This window comes from Trachemys scripta, chromosome 8 (genome assembly GCF_013100865.1).
Source record: "Trachemys scripta elegans isolate TJP31775 chromosome 8, CAS_Tse_1.0, whole genome shotgun sequence".
NCBI lineage: Eukaryota > Metazoa > Chordata > Testudines > Emydidae > Trachemys > Trachemys scripta.
Window position 1 is genome coordinate 61,558,592 of NC_048305.1, and position 18,415 is coordinate 61,577,006.

Here is an 18,415-nt window from a genome sequence, read left to right on the forward strand (position 1 = left end):
CCCCCGGGCCCCCCCCCCCCCCCCCCCCCCCAACCCCCCCCCCCGCCCCCCCCCCCCCCCCCCCCCCCCCCCCGATTTTCCCGGACATGTCCAGCTTTTTGGGCTTCCCACCCGGACGGGGATTTGGAGCCCAAAAAGCCGGACATGTCCGGGAAAATCCGGACGTATGGTAACCCTAGTATTGTACTGCTCTTCTGGCACAAAGATGTCTTCAAGATGCCACTAGAGGATTCCTTAAGCATGGTGGAAATCTGTGAGTGGCATAGGGACACCAAAAGTAGCTTCTGTGCCAACCCCCTCCTGGCTTCTGGTATAGAAGATATGGCCAGGACACCCTTATGCATGGTTGCTAGAAAGGCCCCTGAAGACTGTTGGTAACCAGAATCAATAAGAGCAGCCTAAATACTAGGCTGGTACCCAGCATATATTAGAGGAGTCTTCAGGCTGCTTTTGTCTTAAAATCACTTTCCTTGCAGCACAATGCAGACTGAATTGAAAGTGATTTGGGAAAATATTTATACATGAATCCATCTCAGCAAGCCATGTTTTGAGGAATGTATTCACACATATGGAATGTTAATTTAGAAAGGATGATAATGTTTTAAATCGGGGGAAAAATACATACTTTTTTCCTTTTTAGGTTTTAAAATTACTTTGCTGGAGATATGTAATATAGAAAAATACTCCAGTGCACTTTTCAAATAGCAGTCAATTTGTTTTTAAAACTTAAACTTTAAAATGAAATTACTTGTGCTTTTTTAAATTTCAGGAATATAGAAAAATAGAAATGTACCATTTTCAAAATGTAGTCAGTTTCCTATAACAGAAAGGAAAGAGAGAGAAAACAGAAAAAATTCTAACTTTGTAACTAGAAACTAAAAATTAAGGTGTTTTTTTGTTATAGTGATTAGGTCCATTAGTTCCTCTTGGATTGCTGCAATATTTAGGCACTCTAGGATATCAGTGCAAATTAAGGGTAGAGTTGAAACATTAACTTCACTTTTTTGGGGGTCAGTCATATCTGTATTATTTTAATTTTGTGCTTTGTGTTTTTAGTAGAAAATATGTTGAATTATCACAAAACAAACAATCTGCAGATAATTACAAAGTGATATAATTAAAATACTTGACCTAATTCCCCAAAACCTTATTTTTCTCCCAGGTTGTTGCACGCACAGAGAAAGATTCCAATATTGTTGCCTTTTCGCATGAAATGGTCCCCTGTCCAGTGACAAAAGACATGACATTACCTCAAGTATTACTGAAAATGTCTGAAGTATGTGAAGACTGTTTTGTTGTACTGTAGTTACTGTATAATTCTGATAAATCTATTGCCAAAAATTAAGACATAATTTGAGTGATTTAGTATTTGCATTCTAATTTGTGCTTTCTAATTAATCCTAGTAGTAAATTTATTCTACATTTTAGTAAAATACTCTTCTTGTTTTTCTTTTCTTAATATATCTGATTGCTACTGAAAAGCTATGTCAAGTAAATCGTATTACTTTACTATCTGAATAGTTCTACACTTCATTTTAGAGAAGTGGTATTGGCACATAATCTCATAAACTTAAAAAAATAGATGAGAACAATAAATTCTGTAAGGCGAAATGGTGTAATTTTTTTTTATAATATTACCAAAAAAGCTTCTGCATATAGTACATAAAATACTTTACATTTTCAAAGCAACTGTATAAACAGTCATCTTTATATCTTCAATTCTGCATAGTCACTGCAATGTTCTAATTCATATTTTTCAGTGCTGTTAACTTGTGCTTTACAACAGCACGTGCCAAAAAATTTATCAATTTCTGGGAAATAAACTCCTCTGGTCACGTATCCAAAGCCCATTGCAGCTGGATAAGACTCCAGTTGACATCAGTGGTTAGGTTAGCCTCCAATTACAGTATTGAGTAAAAAAGGCCAAAATCCAGGGCCCAGTCCTACAATTTGATGAGCACAGGTAGACTTGTGCACCCATTTGGAACTCCACTGATTTCAGTGGACATGCATCTTGCATTGCAGGGTGGGGCCTGCTGAGTTAGTCGTCATAAGTAAGTTGTAAGGAAAAAAACTTCACTGTCTGTCTGCCATCAGAAAGACTTTTCTTGATTACTAAACTTATTAATTTTCCCTTTATGTTGCTACTCCTTATTTTTCTGTATGTTTTCAATTTTGTTGGCACTGGCCAATTTTGTTGAAGGGTAAAGTCTGTGCTTCATATTCTTGAGGTATCATATTTCCTCTACATCCATCTCAAACCCACTCAAGTTAAACATAGTTTTTTAAAGCTAAATTCAATGTATTGAGTTGCTTGTAAGCTATACTTGAGTCCCTTATCATTTTGGTTAAGGTTCCCTCCCTTCCCCCTCCCCTCCCCCCAAAAGAACCATCCTCAGAGAAATTTACATTCAGTTTATCCATAATTGCTCATAAATTCTTTTTGACTACTTTCTAAATATCTAGAGCTGGCTGAAACTTGAAATTTCCAGTTTGTGGGAACTTTCAATATTTTGACATTTGAAATTTTTATATAGAAATTTCAGTATTTTGAAATTTCAGTATTTCATTTCGGGTAGCAATGAAACCCAATTTTTAGAAATTTCTCACAAACTGAAAATTCTGGAAAAAAAAATTGTTTTGGAAACAACAGATTGTGATTCCAAGGGGAAATATGCTATTGGGACCCAGTAGCTACTGACTAAACTTGACATGATTCTAGTTAGTTTCACTGTTGGAATCCTACCCTGAGTTCATCAAAAGTTCCTCAAACCCAATATTTTTCAACAAAACACTTCAAGTTGATAAATCTGCATTTTCTAACAAAACACTGTATCACTGAAATATTTTCAGTCAGCTCTATAAATAAACATAATTGTTTTTAAATATACTTTGATACATTTTATGTTCAATGTTTCTCATGCAATTAATATCAAAGAAAGAGTAACCCATTGAATGCTACATTGTAGATAGAAGTAGGAAAGCTGTTAACTTTCTCATGTCCTCCTTTGTATTATCCAATTCAGGGCCACATTGGTGTTGGATAGTTAATCATAGCTGTTAATATGAAAGGATAATATTTATAAGATATCACTGTAATACTTCCAGAATTTTATGGTGAAGAGCCTTATACAGTTCTTAATAATATTCTTATGTATTTTTAGATTCCAATGGGTGGCACTGATTGTTCTCTTCCAATGATATGGGCTCAAAAAACACACACAGCTGCTGATGTCTTTATTGTGTTCACTGATAATGAGACCTTTGCTGGAAATATTCATCCTGCAGTTGCTCTGAAGGAGTACAGGGAGGTAAATAACCTTCTGATAATACAGTATCATTATTCTCTCATACAATAGTGGGAAAATATTAAATTGTTCAGAAATTTCTTTTAGAGACGAAAGCATTTGTGGTTTAATGCAATAGATGTATGCTTTTGTATTACAGAAAAAAAGGTTCATTCTTCGAATCTTTGTACACTCAGGGAGAAATGAATGGCATTCGTTGCAGATAAATCTTGGGGGGAAAAAACAGCAATTTTCAGATAAAAATTTCTCATTAATTATTGGCCCAATATTTACATCCTGTGTTTAAGTTTCTGTAACAAAATTTGACATGCTTAGTGAATTTTTGAACTTTTCTATTGGATATATGTTTGGTAAATCAGTGAAATTCTACTTGTACAGAAAAAAAAAGTGAAGTTCTGATATTCCTCAGTGCTTTGGGATAGAGTTGTTTTCAGTAATGAAGTAAAAACTTGTATAGAAATAGCTGCCAGTATGAGATTATGGGAGCCTGCAAAGAAGGCAGATCAACAGGAGTGAAAAAGCCACTGAAACAGAGCTTATGTTGCTTATTATCTTTTCAGGAGGAAAGCTACTGAAGTTATTAGCTCGGCAGGCTACTAGCCTCCAGTAGCTTTTCTTGTGCTGATCTTGTAAGCTCTGTAGGCTTTCTCCCTATAAGTCGATTTGAAATGAAACTTCACTTATAATGAAGTCAAACTGCAGAAAAATTACTTCAATATAAATATGTTCCACTGTAATGAAATGTTGTTCAAATTCTGAATATAATAGATCTTTGACATCCTCTGTAGGAAAGAGATTTAATTTATATTCATATTATACCTTTTACTTTATATAACTCATGTGAGGACCTCAGAGTTCTTCACAAACACTAAAAACTTAATCACCACAGCACCCTTGTGAGGTAGGTAAGTGTTACCTCTGTTCTGCAGTTGGGTAAAATTGAGGCAGAGATGTTGAATGACTAGACCAAGGGTCACCAAGAAGTCTGTGTCAAGTATCAGGGGGTAGCCGTGTTAGTCTGTATCTACAAAAACAACAAGGAGTCTGGTGGCACCTTAAAGACTAACAGATTTATTTGGGCATAAGCTTTCGAAAGCTTATGCCCAAATCAATCTGTTAGTCTTTAAGGTGCCACCAGACTCCTTGTTGTTTTTCAAGAAGTCTGTGGCAGAGCTGAGACCTGATCTGACTGCAAGAGCTATTTTATCCATAAATGCAGCTATTCCTCTTATTAGATGAGTGGATGGCCATTACTGACAACAGTCATATAAAATGTAGTCCATAGAAAATTTAAATGTTTCCATTTGAAATAGTCTGTGCTGAAAAGTGGGTTAACTGTGTATTCCTGTCCATAGGCTTTGGTGGTGGGTAAAAGCAACTGATTGTATTTATTTAATTTTCACATAAATCAAACTAAGACTTTTATTTTGGTTTAAAAAAATATTAATAGCTAGATTTTGCAATCCTTATTCATGAAATCTCCTGCTGCCATCATCACTGAATCAGTGCACTATGGAGTACCTGAGTAAGGACTGCAGGATTAGGCCCTAGCTGATTTATAAATTGTCGTGTGTATTTTCTGGTGTACTGAAAATGCTTTATTTGCTTTCCTTCCTACTTCTAGAAAATGGGTATTCCAGCTAAACTGATCGTTTGTGGAATGACATCAAATGGCTTTACCATAGCAGACCCAGATGATAGAGGGATGTTGGATATATGTGGCTTTGACACAGGAGCTCTAGATGTCATTCGCAACTTCACTTTGGATTTGATTTAATCTGTGAGCACCTGCTATTCACAGTGCGTTCATTGCTGGCAAGAGACTCTGCCCTGAGAACTCCCAGCCAAATGTACTATACTAAAATATGGCACATGATGCACATATCAGAATACCTTTTTGTAAAGAGAAAAGCAGATGAGTTATTACTTTTTTTTGTTGCACATAGTTTAAAAATAACAATGGGAAAGCGTTCTAAATGTTGCTACACAGTTTATGATTTAATTTCATTTATAATAGTTGAACAATACTAAGGTTTTCTGTCACTGTATAATGCCTTTGTCTTCAATAATAAATTGATGAGTTACTTCTGGTATTGGGAGTGGGGGCAGGAAAGGGAAATGGTGTTAATGTTTTTAAATAGTGTTAGTTTAACAGCAGTTTACTCACTTTTTTTTTTTTTAATCTTTGTATTTGAAAAGAATAAGATTCAACCATTTCCATTGTTCAGTTTCAAATCTATAAAAGAGAAATTATTTTCTGGAGTGCACTAGACCATGTAACTGTGATGGAGTGTAAAAGTTACTTGTCAAATTTTATACTGACAAAGTGAAAGTGGAAATATGTGACTAAATTGTGATAATCAGACTTTTTCTGAACAGATTACTATCTGGATCTTCTAAAATAAAATATGTAACTTTTTTGGTAAATTGAAAGGCAGTTTTTGTACATTGCAATTTCAGCAGCACTATTGTGGAATTTGTATCCTTTGTAAGAAATCTGTACAAACTCTTTTTAGCAAAAGAGGATCCCTGAAGTCCCATCCTCCAAAGTAATAGCTTGCTGAGGTTTCAAGTGCTTTTTTGATGAGGAAGATTAACACACTAATTCAGATGCATTTAACTCTTCAGTTTTGGTCATCATAATCAGAAAAAAATTAGCTGTTAATTTCTGTATTATCTGCTCATTCTTTTGAAGAAATCTTACCCTAAAAAAGCAGAGCACTTCATGGCATTTAATCTGTTTAAAGATTAATTTTTTTTTTCTGATTTTTAAAAAGAAATTAAATCCGTAATCTATTTTCAAAACTATGTCTACTTCATAGTGACATTCTTACAATGATCTTTCTGCATTATACAGCTGCCCTCTTAACAGTCAAAATCTTACTTGTTTAGCAATGTATTGGAAATGAGAGTTTTAATCTTCTGTATGACAATAAAGAAAGAAGAGGCCAAAAGACATAGGGGAGAAAGTTATGTCTACAGGTAACTTCTTGACTCTGTTTTAGAGCAGGGATTAATAGTAATGCGATTATATAATATCAAAATGTCACAGATAAAAAACACAAGTTTTATCTTTAAGGTTTTTTAGTAATACTTTACATCTTTCCCTAAATTGTATGCATGTGGCTGTCAGTGTCCTGCTTAGGGTGACCAGACAGCAAATGTGAAAAATTGGGATGGAGGTGGCAGTAATAGGAGCCTATATAAGAAAAAGACACAAAAATCGGGACTGTCCCTATAAAATCAGGACATCTGGTCACCCTAGTCCTGCTAGCTGTGGTTATTTTAAAAGAGTAATTTGGTGTTTGTTTGAAAAAGATTGTAGTTATAAAATAAGCTAATTATAGTAAATAATACATCACACTTCTGTTGCTGTGCTGAAAATATGCTTTGAGATGTAAAGCAGGTGTTCACATTTGAACAATGGATAAACTCTTGATCTCATTCAATATGTTTAAAGTATAAAGAAAATAAGTTCTAAGTTAGTATTTGTAGGATGGAGATTTTAGACTCTGACAATATTTAAAATATCAGATGGGTGACTGCATGCCCCAGGCTTACTGCCTCAGTTAGTCAGACTGATGTTCAAGGTGTCATACTACCCATGTATGCCCTACTTCGAGGATTAATCAGAACAGTGAAGAATCCCACTCTGTCATGAATTTTACACGGACAGCACTTGAGCTGTTTTTTAAAATTATGTCATTTGAAGAACTGGTGGTAATGGAGTAGTGCCTTTCAGTCAAAGTGAATGGAACTTCTTGCAGTTAATCATTGGTAGTAGAATAAAGTTTTCAAAATGCGAGGTTATTAACAGTTTTTTCAGGTGACCACATCCAGAAGCAACTCCATTGCTTTCTTTGTAAAGGAATTTCAAGAGGCAGCTCCCCCATCTTGTTTTTCTCCTTGTAACCTATCCTTTTGGAGTGAGAAATTCCCTGACATTTTCAAGCCTCCTGCAAAAGAGGTACAAAGAACGTGGGGAATATACTCTATCAAGACGTTGTTAGTTATTTCAAATAAAGGCAGTGGTCGGTTTTTTGTTTTAATATAGTAATTTTTCTAAATCACACAATAGTTGAATATTTAATAAAAATGTTTACTGCTGAGCCAGAAATGTTAATGAAAACTGGGTAGGTGTTGTAAGTACAGTTTCTTATTGGGAAGTAATAAGAGTCTAGTGTTTTAGTATAAAAATTACATGGATTGGAAAATTAGGAAGGTGTGTACTTAGAAAATGTGAAATGACCTTATGCAATTTTGCACAAACCTATGATAATTAAAAGGATTTGATTGGACTAATGACCGTACTGACAGATTGACAGTGGAGAATTACACTAATACTGAATCATTGAAATAAGCCCAGTTGAAAACCTAAATCCTTGAACTAGATAAGCAGAGTGAAGGTAAACATTCAGTACAGTCAATAGGACATTAAGTACATCTGTTAGAATTGTGTACCACTTCTAGTCATATCCTCTCCATTATTGAAAAGATGGAGTATGGAATATGCACCTAAGTATTTACCTTACTCTCTATTGAAAGATACTAATAGGGTACAATTTTATATTCTGACTGGTTTTGTTTGTACTGATAGGACTGTACTGTCCTCTATGTGGGACTATATTGTCCCCTATGTGGGCTGCCTCCCCAAATGTTTCCATTAGTGGATGAGTAGGGTTTGTGCCTTCCTTCCATGGAAGTGTAGAGAGAGGAGTCCTTTTTCCCCAATAGCAGTTTGATTGAGATCTGCAAAGGCCTTACCTCTGGCAGGAGCCAGGAGGCAACGCAGAGAGGCTGCTGTCGCCTAAACCTCTCCTTGAAGATTTCCAGAGTACAGAGAGGGACAGCTGAAAGTTTAACACTGACAAGGTCGGTATTAGCGTACATGTTGAAGTCCCACAAGTCTGGGTATGTCTACACTACGAGAGTAGTTCGATTGTACTTAAATCGAATATGTGGAATCGATATTACAAAGTCGAACGTGTGTATCCACACTAAGGACAGTAATTCGACTTTGTGAGTCCACACTAACGGGGCAAGCGTCGACATTGGAATCGGTGCACTGTGGGCAGCTATCCCGCAGTCCCCGCTGCCCATTGGAATTCTGGGTCGAGCCCCCAATGCCTGCTGGGGAAAAAAATGTGTCGAGGGTGGTTTTGGGTAACTGTCGTCATCCAACCATCACTCCCGCCCTCCCTCCCGGAAAGCGCCGGCAGGCAATCAGTTCGCGCACTTTTCTGGTGAGTGACAGCGCGGACGCCACAGAACTGCGAGCATGGAGCCCTCTGCAACCATCGCTGCAGTTATGGCCATTGTCAACACCTCGCACCTTATCATCCATCTTTTCCAGAGGCAGATGCTGAGAAATCGGGTGAGGAGGCTATGGCAGCGCGGTGAGGACATGAAGTCGGAGACTGGCACAGACCTCTCACAAAGCACGGGACCCCGCGTCGTGAACATCATGGTGGCAATGGGTCATGTTGATGCTGTGGAATGGAGATTCTGGGCCCGGGAAACAAGCACGGACTGGTGGGACCGCATAGTGCTGCATGTCTGGGATGAATCACAGTGGCTGCGAAACTTTCGTATGCGGAAGGGAACTTCCCTGGAACTTTGTGAGCTGCTGTCCCCTGCCCTGAAGCGCAAGGACACCCGGATGCGAGCAGCCCTGATTGTCCAGAAGCAAGTGGCCATAGCCCTCTGGAAGCTTGCAACGCCAGACAGCTACCAGTCAGTCGCGAATCGCTTTGGCGTCGGCAAATCTACCGTGGGGGTTGCTGTGATGCAAGTAGCCAACGCAGTCGTTGAGGTACTGCTGTCAAAGGTAGTGACCCTTGGAAACGTCCAGGTCATCATAGATGACTTCGCCGCGATGGGATTCCCAAACTGCGGTGGGGCTATAGATGGAACTCACATCCCTAGCCTGGGACCGGACCACCAGGCCACCCAATACATTAACCGAAAGGGCTACTTTTCAATGGTGCTGCAAGCACTGGTGGACCATAGGGGACTTTTTACCAACATCAACGTAGGATGGCCGGGCAAGGTTCATGACGCTCGTGTTTTCAGGAACTCTGGTCTGTTTAGACGGCTGCAGGAAGGTATTTACTTCCCGGACCAGAAAATAACTGTTGGGGATGTGGAGATGCCTATAGTGATCCTCGGGGACCCAGTCTACCTGCTAATGCCGTGGCTCATGAAGCCCTATACAGGCGCCCTGGACACTGAAAAAGAACTCTTCAACTACTGTCTGAGCAAGTGCAGAATGGTGGTGGAGTGTGCTTTTGGACGTCTCAAGGGGAGATGGAGAAGCTTACTGATTCACTCTGATCTCAGCAAAACCAATATCCCCATTGTTATTGCAGCTTGCTGTGTGCTCCACAATCTCTGTGAGAGCAAGGGAAAGACGTTTATGGTGGGGTGGAAGGTTGAGGCAAATAGCCTGGCTGCTGATTACGCCCAGCCAGCCAACCGTGCGATTAGAAGAGCCCAGCGGGATGCGCTGTGCATCCGGGAGTCTTTGAAAGCTAGGTTCCTCAGTGAGCAGGGTAACCTCTGACTATTAAGTGTGTTTAAAGAGAAGCTGAACCTCCCCCCGTTTCTTTACCCACTTACTCTTGACTATCCTCTGCAGCTACATACCCCCGTTCACCCCATTCCCCCCCCCTTCCGACACACGTTTAAAAATAAAATAAATGGAACTTTGTTAATGAACACAGTTTTCTTTATTACGGATTTTGCAATAAAGTGTTGGAACTGGGACACAGACTGTGGTGGGGAGCGGGCGTAGTGATGGAAAGAAGGCTTCTAAACTCGAGGAATGACAGGCTCCTGCTCCTAGAGTGGTCCGCAGTGGTGGACTGGTTGTTTCAACAGAGCCTGCCACCCCTCCTTTTCGGGACTCTGTGTGGGGGCTATGTGACTTTGTGGCGGGGGAGGACGGTTACAGATCTCCTGCTGCATGGCTCTGTGATCCAGGATAAGGACCGCTGCATAAGATCTCTATCCGCCCTCCCCCGCCACAAAGTCACATGCCCCTCCCCCCCACACAGAACATGAAAACCGCCTCCCAGACTGACCAGGGTGCCTAGTGACTGCAATGTGTGTGTGACCTTCTGCTGAACCTGCCCCTGTGTGTGTACCCTGGTAAAGGTGACTGTCCTCTCCAATTACCAATCCCCTTCCCCCCCCTTCAAACACACTCTCACCTAAAAGAAAATGATGGAAACAGTAATTAACAGAAACGTATCTTTTATTAGCAACTACACAGTTAGGGGATGAAACTGGGACGGGGGCTTGGGTGAGGCGGGAAGGAAAGGACTTATCAAATTTTTGGGAATGAGAGCCTTCTGGTACTTGAGCAGTGTGCAGGGGTGGAGTGACAGTTTTCACGGCCCCTGCCGTCCCTCCTTCTTGGGACTTTGGGTGAGGGGGGTATGGGAGTTTGTGGCGGGGGAGGGCGGTTAGAGAGAGACTGCAGCAGGGCTCTGTCCTCCTGCCTCCGGTCCTGCAGAACATCCACAAGGCGCCGGAGCGTGTCCGTTTGCTCCCTCATTAGTCCAAGCAGCGTTTGAGTAGCCTGCTGGTCTTCCTGCCACCACCTCTCCTCCTGTTCGCTGTGTGCTCGCTGGTATTGCGACATGTTCTCCCTCCACTGGGTCTGCTGGGCCGCATCGGCTCGGGAGCAGCTCATAAGTTCTGAGAACATGTCGTCCCGTGTCCCTTTCTTTCTCCGTCTAATCTGCGCCAGCCTCTGCGAGGGGGATGCCAGGGTAGGTCGGGAGATATTCGCAGCTGTGGGATGGGAAAAAGGGAGTGAATTCCTCACAAAGATAATTTTTTGTCAACAATGAACATAGTCTTTCTCTGAACAAGACCATGCACAGCACCTATCACATGCGCACTCAGGACAAAGTCAAATTTTCGGCCTTTGCATTCAGTGCCTGGGGTCTTGCAGTGGAGATCAGACAAGCGGGGCAGGACAGCGGAATTCGGGTAGCAGGCTGACATGGTAAGCCGTAGACTTTTGGCTGATTAAAACTTAAAGTATAGCTGTGCCCTTCTTTCACGTTCAAAGCAATGCTCCTATCGTTGGCCAGTTCCTGCTGCCGGCAATCCAGCAAGCATGAACTCTGCCCCTGTCCCACCTCCTCGTGGCTGTCCCCGGGAAAGATCCCTGTATGCTGCCCCTCTCCCGCCTCCACTGCGTGGCTGTAAACCGCTGGTGAGAGTTCTGTAAAGGAACAGGCAAGCAGTCCCAATAGTAACATTCCCCTAATTCTAAGCAGGTCACCATGATTGACATCACTCTGCTGAGAATTTGTTAGACCGAGAAAGAACGCATGCTGCGTGAAAGCCAGCAAAAACCAGGGCCGTATGCCGCCATGCTCTGCAAGGCAATGATCCTAGAGTACTTGATGATAGCCTGGCGAGGAAAAGTTTCCTACCACAGAGGACACAATAAGGTCGCTCTCCCCAGGAACCTCATGCAAAGGCTTTCCAATTACCTCCAGGAGAGCTTCGTGGAGATGTTCCATGAGGATTTCAGCTCTATCCCCGGACATATAGAACTTCTTTTCCAGTAGCTGCACTGCCAAGGACTAAAAAGTAGAGCGCCTAGGGCAAACAAATCATGAAAAACCCATTGTTAATATTCCTGTTCTGTTCAAAATAAATGTTTACATGTTTAAAACACTTACTGACTGATCCTTCCCCTGATTCAGGGTCTGGGTTAACGCCTGGGGATGGTTGGTAGGGTATCTCTGTGAGGGTGATGAGATCCTGTCTGTCTGGGAAATCAGCGTTGTAAGTGCTGTCGACTGCCTCGTCCTCTTCCTCACCTTCCTCATCTTCCCCGTCCGCTAACATCTCTGAGGAAGCGGCCGTGGACAATATCCCATCCTCAGAGTCCACGGTCAGTGGTGGGGTAATGGTGGCGGCCGCACCTAGAATGGAATGCAGTGCCTCGTAGAAACGGCATGTCTGGGGCTGGGATCCGGAGCGTCCGTTTGAGTCTTTGGTCTTCTGGTATGCTTGTCTCAGCTTCTTGATTTTCACGCGGCACTGCATTGCATCCCGGCTGTATCCTCTCTCTCTCATGGCTTTTGAGATCTTCTCGTTGATCTTTGCATTCCGTCTTTTTGATCGCAGCTCCGAAAACACGGACTCATCGCCCCACACAGCGTTCAGATCCAAGACTTCCCGATCAGTCCATGCTGGGGCCCTCTTTCTATTCTGAGATTGCATGGTTACCTCTGCTGGAGAACTCTGCATCATTGCCAGTGCTGCTGAGCTCGCCACGATGTCCAAACGGGAAATGAGATTCAAACTGGCCAGACAGGAAAAGGAATTCAAATTTTCCTGGGGCTTTTCCTGTGTGGCTGGTCAAAGCATCCGAGCTCGGACTGCTGTCCAGAGCGTCAACAGAGTGGTGCACTGTGGGATAGCTCCCGGAGCTATTAGCATCTATTTCCATCCACACCTACCCTAATTCGATATGGACATGTCGAATTTAGCACTACTCCCCTCGTTGGGGAGGAGTACAGAAATCGAATTTAAGAGACCTCTGTGTCGAACTAAATAGCTTCGTTGTGTGGACAGGTGCAGGGTTAATTTGATTTAACGCTGCTAAATTCAACATAACCTCCTAGTGTAGACCAGGCCGAAGACGTAGTGCCACTCACCTCATTCTCTTTTAGCTTATGGTTCTGAACCCAAAGATTGGGCGCATAGAGCATATGTTTTTTAGTCTTAATTCCAGTAACCCAACAGTTTCTAGTCTGCAGAATGAATAGGTCAAGATAATTTGCAAATTGGAGCGTGGATGTGTGTGTGGGTGAGAACTAGTCTAATTGTTACAGTAACATTAAAAAAAAAACTATTAAAATGTGTGAGCTAAAGGTGTAATTGCCAAAGTTTATTTAGAATTAAATTATTTATGATAAATATACTGAATTACCTTTTCACCAAAGAGGAGAGATGACTGTATCAAGTTAATATTGTTGTTCGCATTGGTGGAACACTTTGTTTCCATTTGGCTCTAGACAAAATACAATGAGGTATAATTGTGCACTGAGATTTATTACAGAAAGGAAAATTTAAGAGCTAGTTTGAAATTAAGTTCAGTTTTTCAAAGCGAATATGTCCAAATGTCTGCAATGGCAACAATCCAGTTAGGGGTGTGATTTGATTTCCTGATACCTGCCTGAATAAAGAGGCTTTAAAGTTAATTTCCATTTCACTAGGAACCCACATGCTAGTTCTAGATTTTCATTAGAATTATTGATAGCTACAGAATACATACGTGGGTTGTTAAAAGAATGAAAAACACTTAGTAATAGCCGGGTTTGTAATATAAAGTGCTGCTGTGCAAGAGGCTAATGGGGTTTGGAAGCATTTCAAAAATATCTAACATTATCCTAACACCTGAAAATAACACCTAACTATTGTGTATATTTAAGGATGTAATGGTGACAGGCTTGTGCTTTGAGAAAGAAATGGCGGGCGGGGAGAGCTGGAAGCATAATATGTAAGTAAAAATACAAAAAGGGTGATCAAGTGCTCATGGATTTTATACGCCAAGAGCTTGCCTCAAAACTGCGAGAGGATGCTTTTTTGATCAGAGCTGTGACAAGAGAGCCCAAACTGTAGTCCCATTGCTAGAAGAATATGTATATGGATTTAGGACTTCAAAAAAACAACAACCTGATTTAAGATCCCAATTTGGGTAGCTCTTTAAAAAACAATTGGGGGCAGGGGAAAAGTATTTCCTGAAAATACTTAGGCCATGTCCACGCTTACCAGTAGATTGATTCTGCTGCAATCGAAAGCGGTGTCGATCTAGCCATCTGTTGAAGACCCGCTAAATCGATCGCAGAGCACTCTGCAGTCGATTCCAGTACTCCACCTCCCCGAGAAAAGAGAAGGAAGTCGTCGGGAGAGCGTCTCCTGTTGACCCAGCACAGTGTAGACACCGGGGTAAGTCGACCTAAGCTACGTCGACTTCAGTTAAGTTATTCACATAACTGAACTAGCGTAACTTGGGTCAACTTGCTGCAGTAGTGTAGACCAGCTCTTAAATTTCCTTTCCCTTTCTACCTCATTTATTTACATTTTATACCAATTATATATCAAACATTAATTTAAAATAATGAAATCTAAACTATATCATAGAAAAGTTAATTAAAAGGGAACTTAACAGGTTGTCAAGAATTGGGTTTTACACTGAGAAATTTGGACTTACAATAAAGAAGAAGAATTTAAGATCCATGTATTTTTTAAATACAAAAAAAAATGTCATTTACCTACAAATAGAAATAAAAATAGAAATGATAATCTAAAAATAAGTCTACTCAGCTTCCAGTTTGATAAAACAGCAGTAAAGTAACTGGCCATAAAACCACTTGGTGCCTAAAACACCTGTTAAGTCAGTTAGCTTGTAGACAAACATAGTTCAGTAATAATAAGCAACATTTTTATACTCCTTTAAGCCCCTAAAATAGGGTGTCGTTAAAAGCCTATACAGCACAAACCTTATATTATTCTTGGTTTAAAATGTATATACATTAATCTGAATTTTTTTTTTTTTTTTTAACCTATGTTTGATCTACAAAGGCACCTTCTGCTAACCATTGTTATCCATTATAGAAACACTCCACTTCTTAATCATGTAGCTAGTTGGCTGCCTGCCCCAAGCCGGGGCTCTAGTTGTGCCAGTTCTATCTATTGTCCTCGCCCCCGTTTTGTTCTCCCACTGATACTGGGTTTTTTTTCTCTTCCCCATCTCTGTTCTGGTCTTTAATCTTTACTATTTAACTTCACAATTTGCCTTGTGCTTCTGATCTCATTCTGCACTATAGTAATATCATGGTTGGTTGGTAAAGTTGATGAGCATGCTCTCTTTCCTCATTAATAACTAACACCAGAGCATTCCTTTTATTTACAATATTTTGCCTTAAATATTTTAAAACTTTAATAATTTTCATTTCTTTAACATACAAATTGTAGGAAAAGTTATTTGTAACCAACTAGATCAGATTTTTTATAGGTTATAAAGCCAGACGAGGCACCATTGTGATCGTCTAGTCTGATCTGTAAAACACAGGAAATACATCATTGCACATAAAATCAAATTGTACAGTAGCATAAATTTTGCTTCTTCAAGTGCTTGCTAATGTCCATTCCAATGTAGGTGGAAGTCATGCATCTGACGAAGTGGGTATTCACCCATGAAAGCTTATGCTCCAATACATCTGTTAGTCTTTAAGGTGCCACAGGACACTTTGTTGCTTTTTACAGATCCAGACTAACACGGCTACCCCTCTGATACTAAATTGGAAGGGACATGAGCAAGCACTCGAAGAAGAAAAAAGTTATTAACCTTCCATAACTGTTCTTTGAGATGTGTTGCTCATGTCCATTCCAAAATATGCCCTCCTAACCCCTCTATTGGAGTTATCCGGCAAGAAGGAAATTAGGGGTCTGCAGGGTGCTATATACTGCACCATCAGGGTGCGACTCCAGGGGGCACCATAGCCTACCTGAAGGATACCACTGAGGGAAAAACTTTCCGGCGATGGTGCATGCAGCATGTGCACACCTACATTGAAATGTACATGAGTAACACATTTCTAAAAACAACAGTTATGGAAAGTTAGTAACTGTTTTTTTTCTTATTTTTTCTTTTTGGAAACTATTTCTCAAAGATAATCCAACACCTACCTGTATGATGATTTTAATAGACTTTATTTTTGGAAAATTATCATTTTAAATTCGTTTGTGCAATTTTAAAGACTCTATTTCTATAGTTTGTATAGTGATCATGCTCTCTATTCTTTTTAAATGATATCGAGTTTATATTATTTCCATAATAAAGGGGACTATTAAATTAATATTCTGGATAGATAGGCAGCTTTGCAACATTGGTTAATGCAGTTTTCTTGGGTCTAGAATGTAGGCAGAAATTTCAGAAAGGAGATTGATTTAATTTATGTACAGTGTGTTTTAAATTGATTTGACAATATTTCAGCATTTTTACAGATTTATGCTACGTATTTTCAAAGGTTTCATAGAGACATATGTACAGTAAATACATTGTTTGAACAGACTTATTCTTGTAACAGGTAGAAGTTATTCCCATACCATAAGATAGCATAGCATACAGCAATACTGACAGTATTATCTGAGTGAGGGATCTGGGAAAAAGGTAAGTCAGTAAGATGGTATATGTGCTGCTTGTCATACCTAAAATTGAGGTTAAGTTTAACAAATTTCAGCAGGAGGTATGATGCCTGTAAATATGTATGTGTTACATGTGGGTTTATAGTTTCTAATATTGTGACATTTTTCCTTCAGATATTTCTGCATTTTTAATTTAAGTTTAAATAAATAAACATATGGTAACACTTAAAGGTAAGAACATGTAAAAATACTTCTTTGACAAATAATGAATAGAAATAATAATAAATGGTACCAACTAATAAATGTTACCAGCTTCTTAATAGTTGAGCTCAACAGGTAACAAAATGACTATTCTACTACACTCATTTAAAGTACGATACTGAAATAATTGTTTTTAAAAGTCACTTTCTTATGCAGAAGTTCTGCATCTGGAGTGTTTCAAATTTCTATAGGCATACTTAACTGATTTACAGTGTTTCTCCCTCCTCCCCCAGTTGATTACTCATTTTAGCAATGCAGAGTTTGATCTGGGTGAGAAACCTTGATTCTGTTTGATTCAAGCATCATGATCAACATAACTGAGTTTCTATTGCAGAATTTTTATTATTGGTGATGTATGTGTTTAATTCTTGGCTCCCAAATTGAATTTGCAGGCTAGCAATTAGAAAAACAATGTGTAATTGTAAGCTGTACAGTTTTGATCTGAAGTCATTGATAAACAATAAACATGGAACACCCCTCCCCCATAATGCAGGATTTAAAATCATGTTTTAGAGTAGAAACCTCACTTTAAAATATATATGACTTTGTGCTACTTTCTATAAAATAAAACTAAATTCATTTGAGAAAAGATCTTTGGAAGGAAGAGCCTTAATTTGGTAAATAATGACAAAATTAACCATTTGAGTACCTTAACACATTCATCTTTGGCACTCATTAGTATCTATAGGCACACAGCATGTTTCCTGAACTATTAATAGAATTTTGCCTTAACAATTCCCTCAGATTTCTAGAGCATAGAACTCAAAGGGTTAGTATTTTAGGAAGATTTAAAAAAAATTTACAGGTAACAAAATGAAAAGTAAGGTCTTGAGAAAATGCCTTTGCATGCTATTATTTTTTTTACACCGTGGGAAGATTTACCAGTCTTCATCTGAAGTCTTGTTTTTAATTAACAGACCTAAGTAATCTACATAGAGGGGAAAAAAAGAAGAAAAATCTTTATCAGCATTTGTGCAAAATAATTTTTATTTAGTGAGAGAGGTATACATTTGTGTGTGTTTAATTTGATGGATATGTCCTTGTAAATCAAAACTTAACAGGGCAGTGAAGAACTTAGCAAAATATAGTAAACTTTGCAATAATAATAATAATAAAAATACATATCCGGGATCAGTGTGTTATTAACTCTTTATATATGTTAAAGATGCACTATGCCTTTCCAGAAACTGTGGAGAAGGGAGTATTGTTTAAACTGAAAAATTATTGCAACCTAAAAAGTTCAGGCTGATTAAGTGTATTGTGAGAATAAGTATGCAGGTCTTAAATTACACAGGGTCTCTTTCTAATCATTTTCTCTGCTCTGAAGAGAAATTTGATGCTACATCTCTTTGGGCAGGAACTGTCTCCTACTGTGAATTTGTACAGTACAGTGTGGGGCCACAATCCTAAATTAAACCTCTGGGCACCACTTTTTAATACAAATAGTGACGACTATAAATTCATCAGCCTTAAGCCTTTTTTATTGTGAATAGTGCACCTTTAACAGTGTAATGATCCGTTTTGAGGAAGAAAGGGATATGCTTTCCTGTTCGCATATTAAAAACATTTCTCAAATACTGCAGGGTCTTGATGTTACCAATATCCTGGCCTTGGATGCACATTATACTGAAATTATTATTTGTAGACATTTACTTGCAAGTGAA

The 18,415-nt window shown here is 39.4% G+C and overlaps 1 protein-coding gene across 1 annotated transcript in view; it reads left to right on the forward strand.

Moving 5' to 3' along the window:
* RO60 (Ro60, Y RNA binding protein) overlaps window positions 1-6,386 on the forward strand; it is a 35,393-nt gene extending 29,007 nt beyond the window's left edge. The window contains exons 7-9 of the mRNA XM_034778322.1: window positions 1,163-1,276; window positions 3,165-3,311; window positions 4,933-6,386. Of these exons, the coding sequence (XP_034634213.1) occupies window positions 1,163-1,276; window positions 3,165-3,311; window positions 4,933-5,085 (414 nt within the window). The 3' untranslated portion in view covers window positions 5,086-6,386. The remainder of the gene's footprint in view (window positions 1-1,162; window positions 1,277-3,164; window positions 3,312-4,932) is intronic.
* Window positions 6,387-18,415: the final 12,029 nt, after the last annotated feature.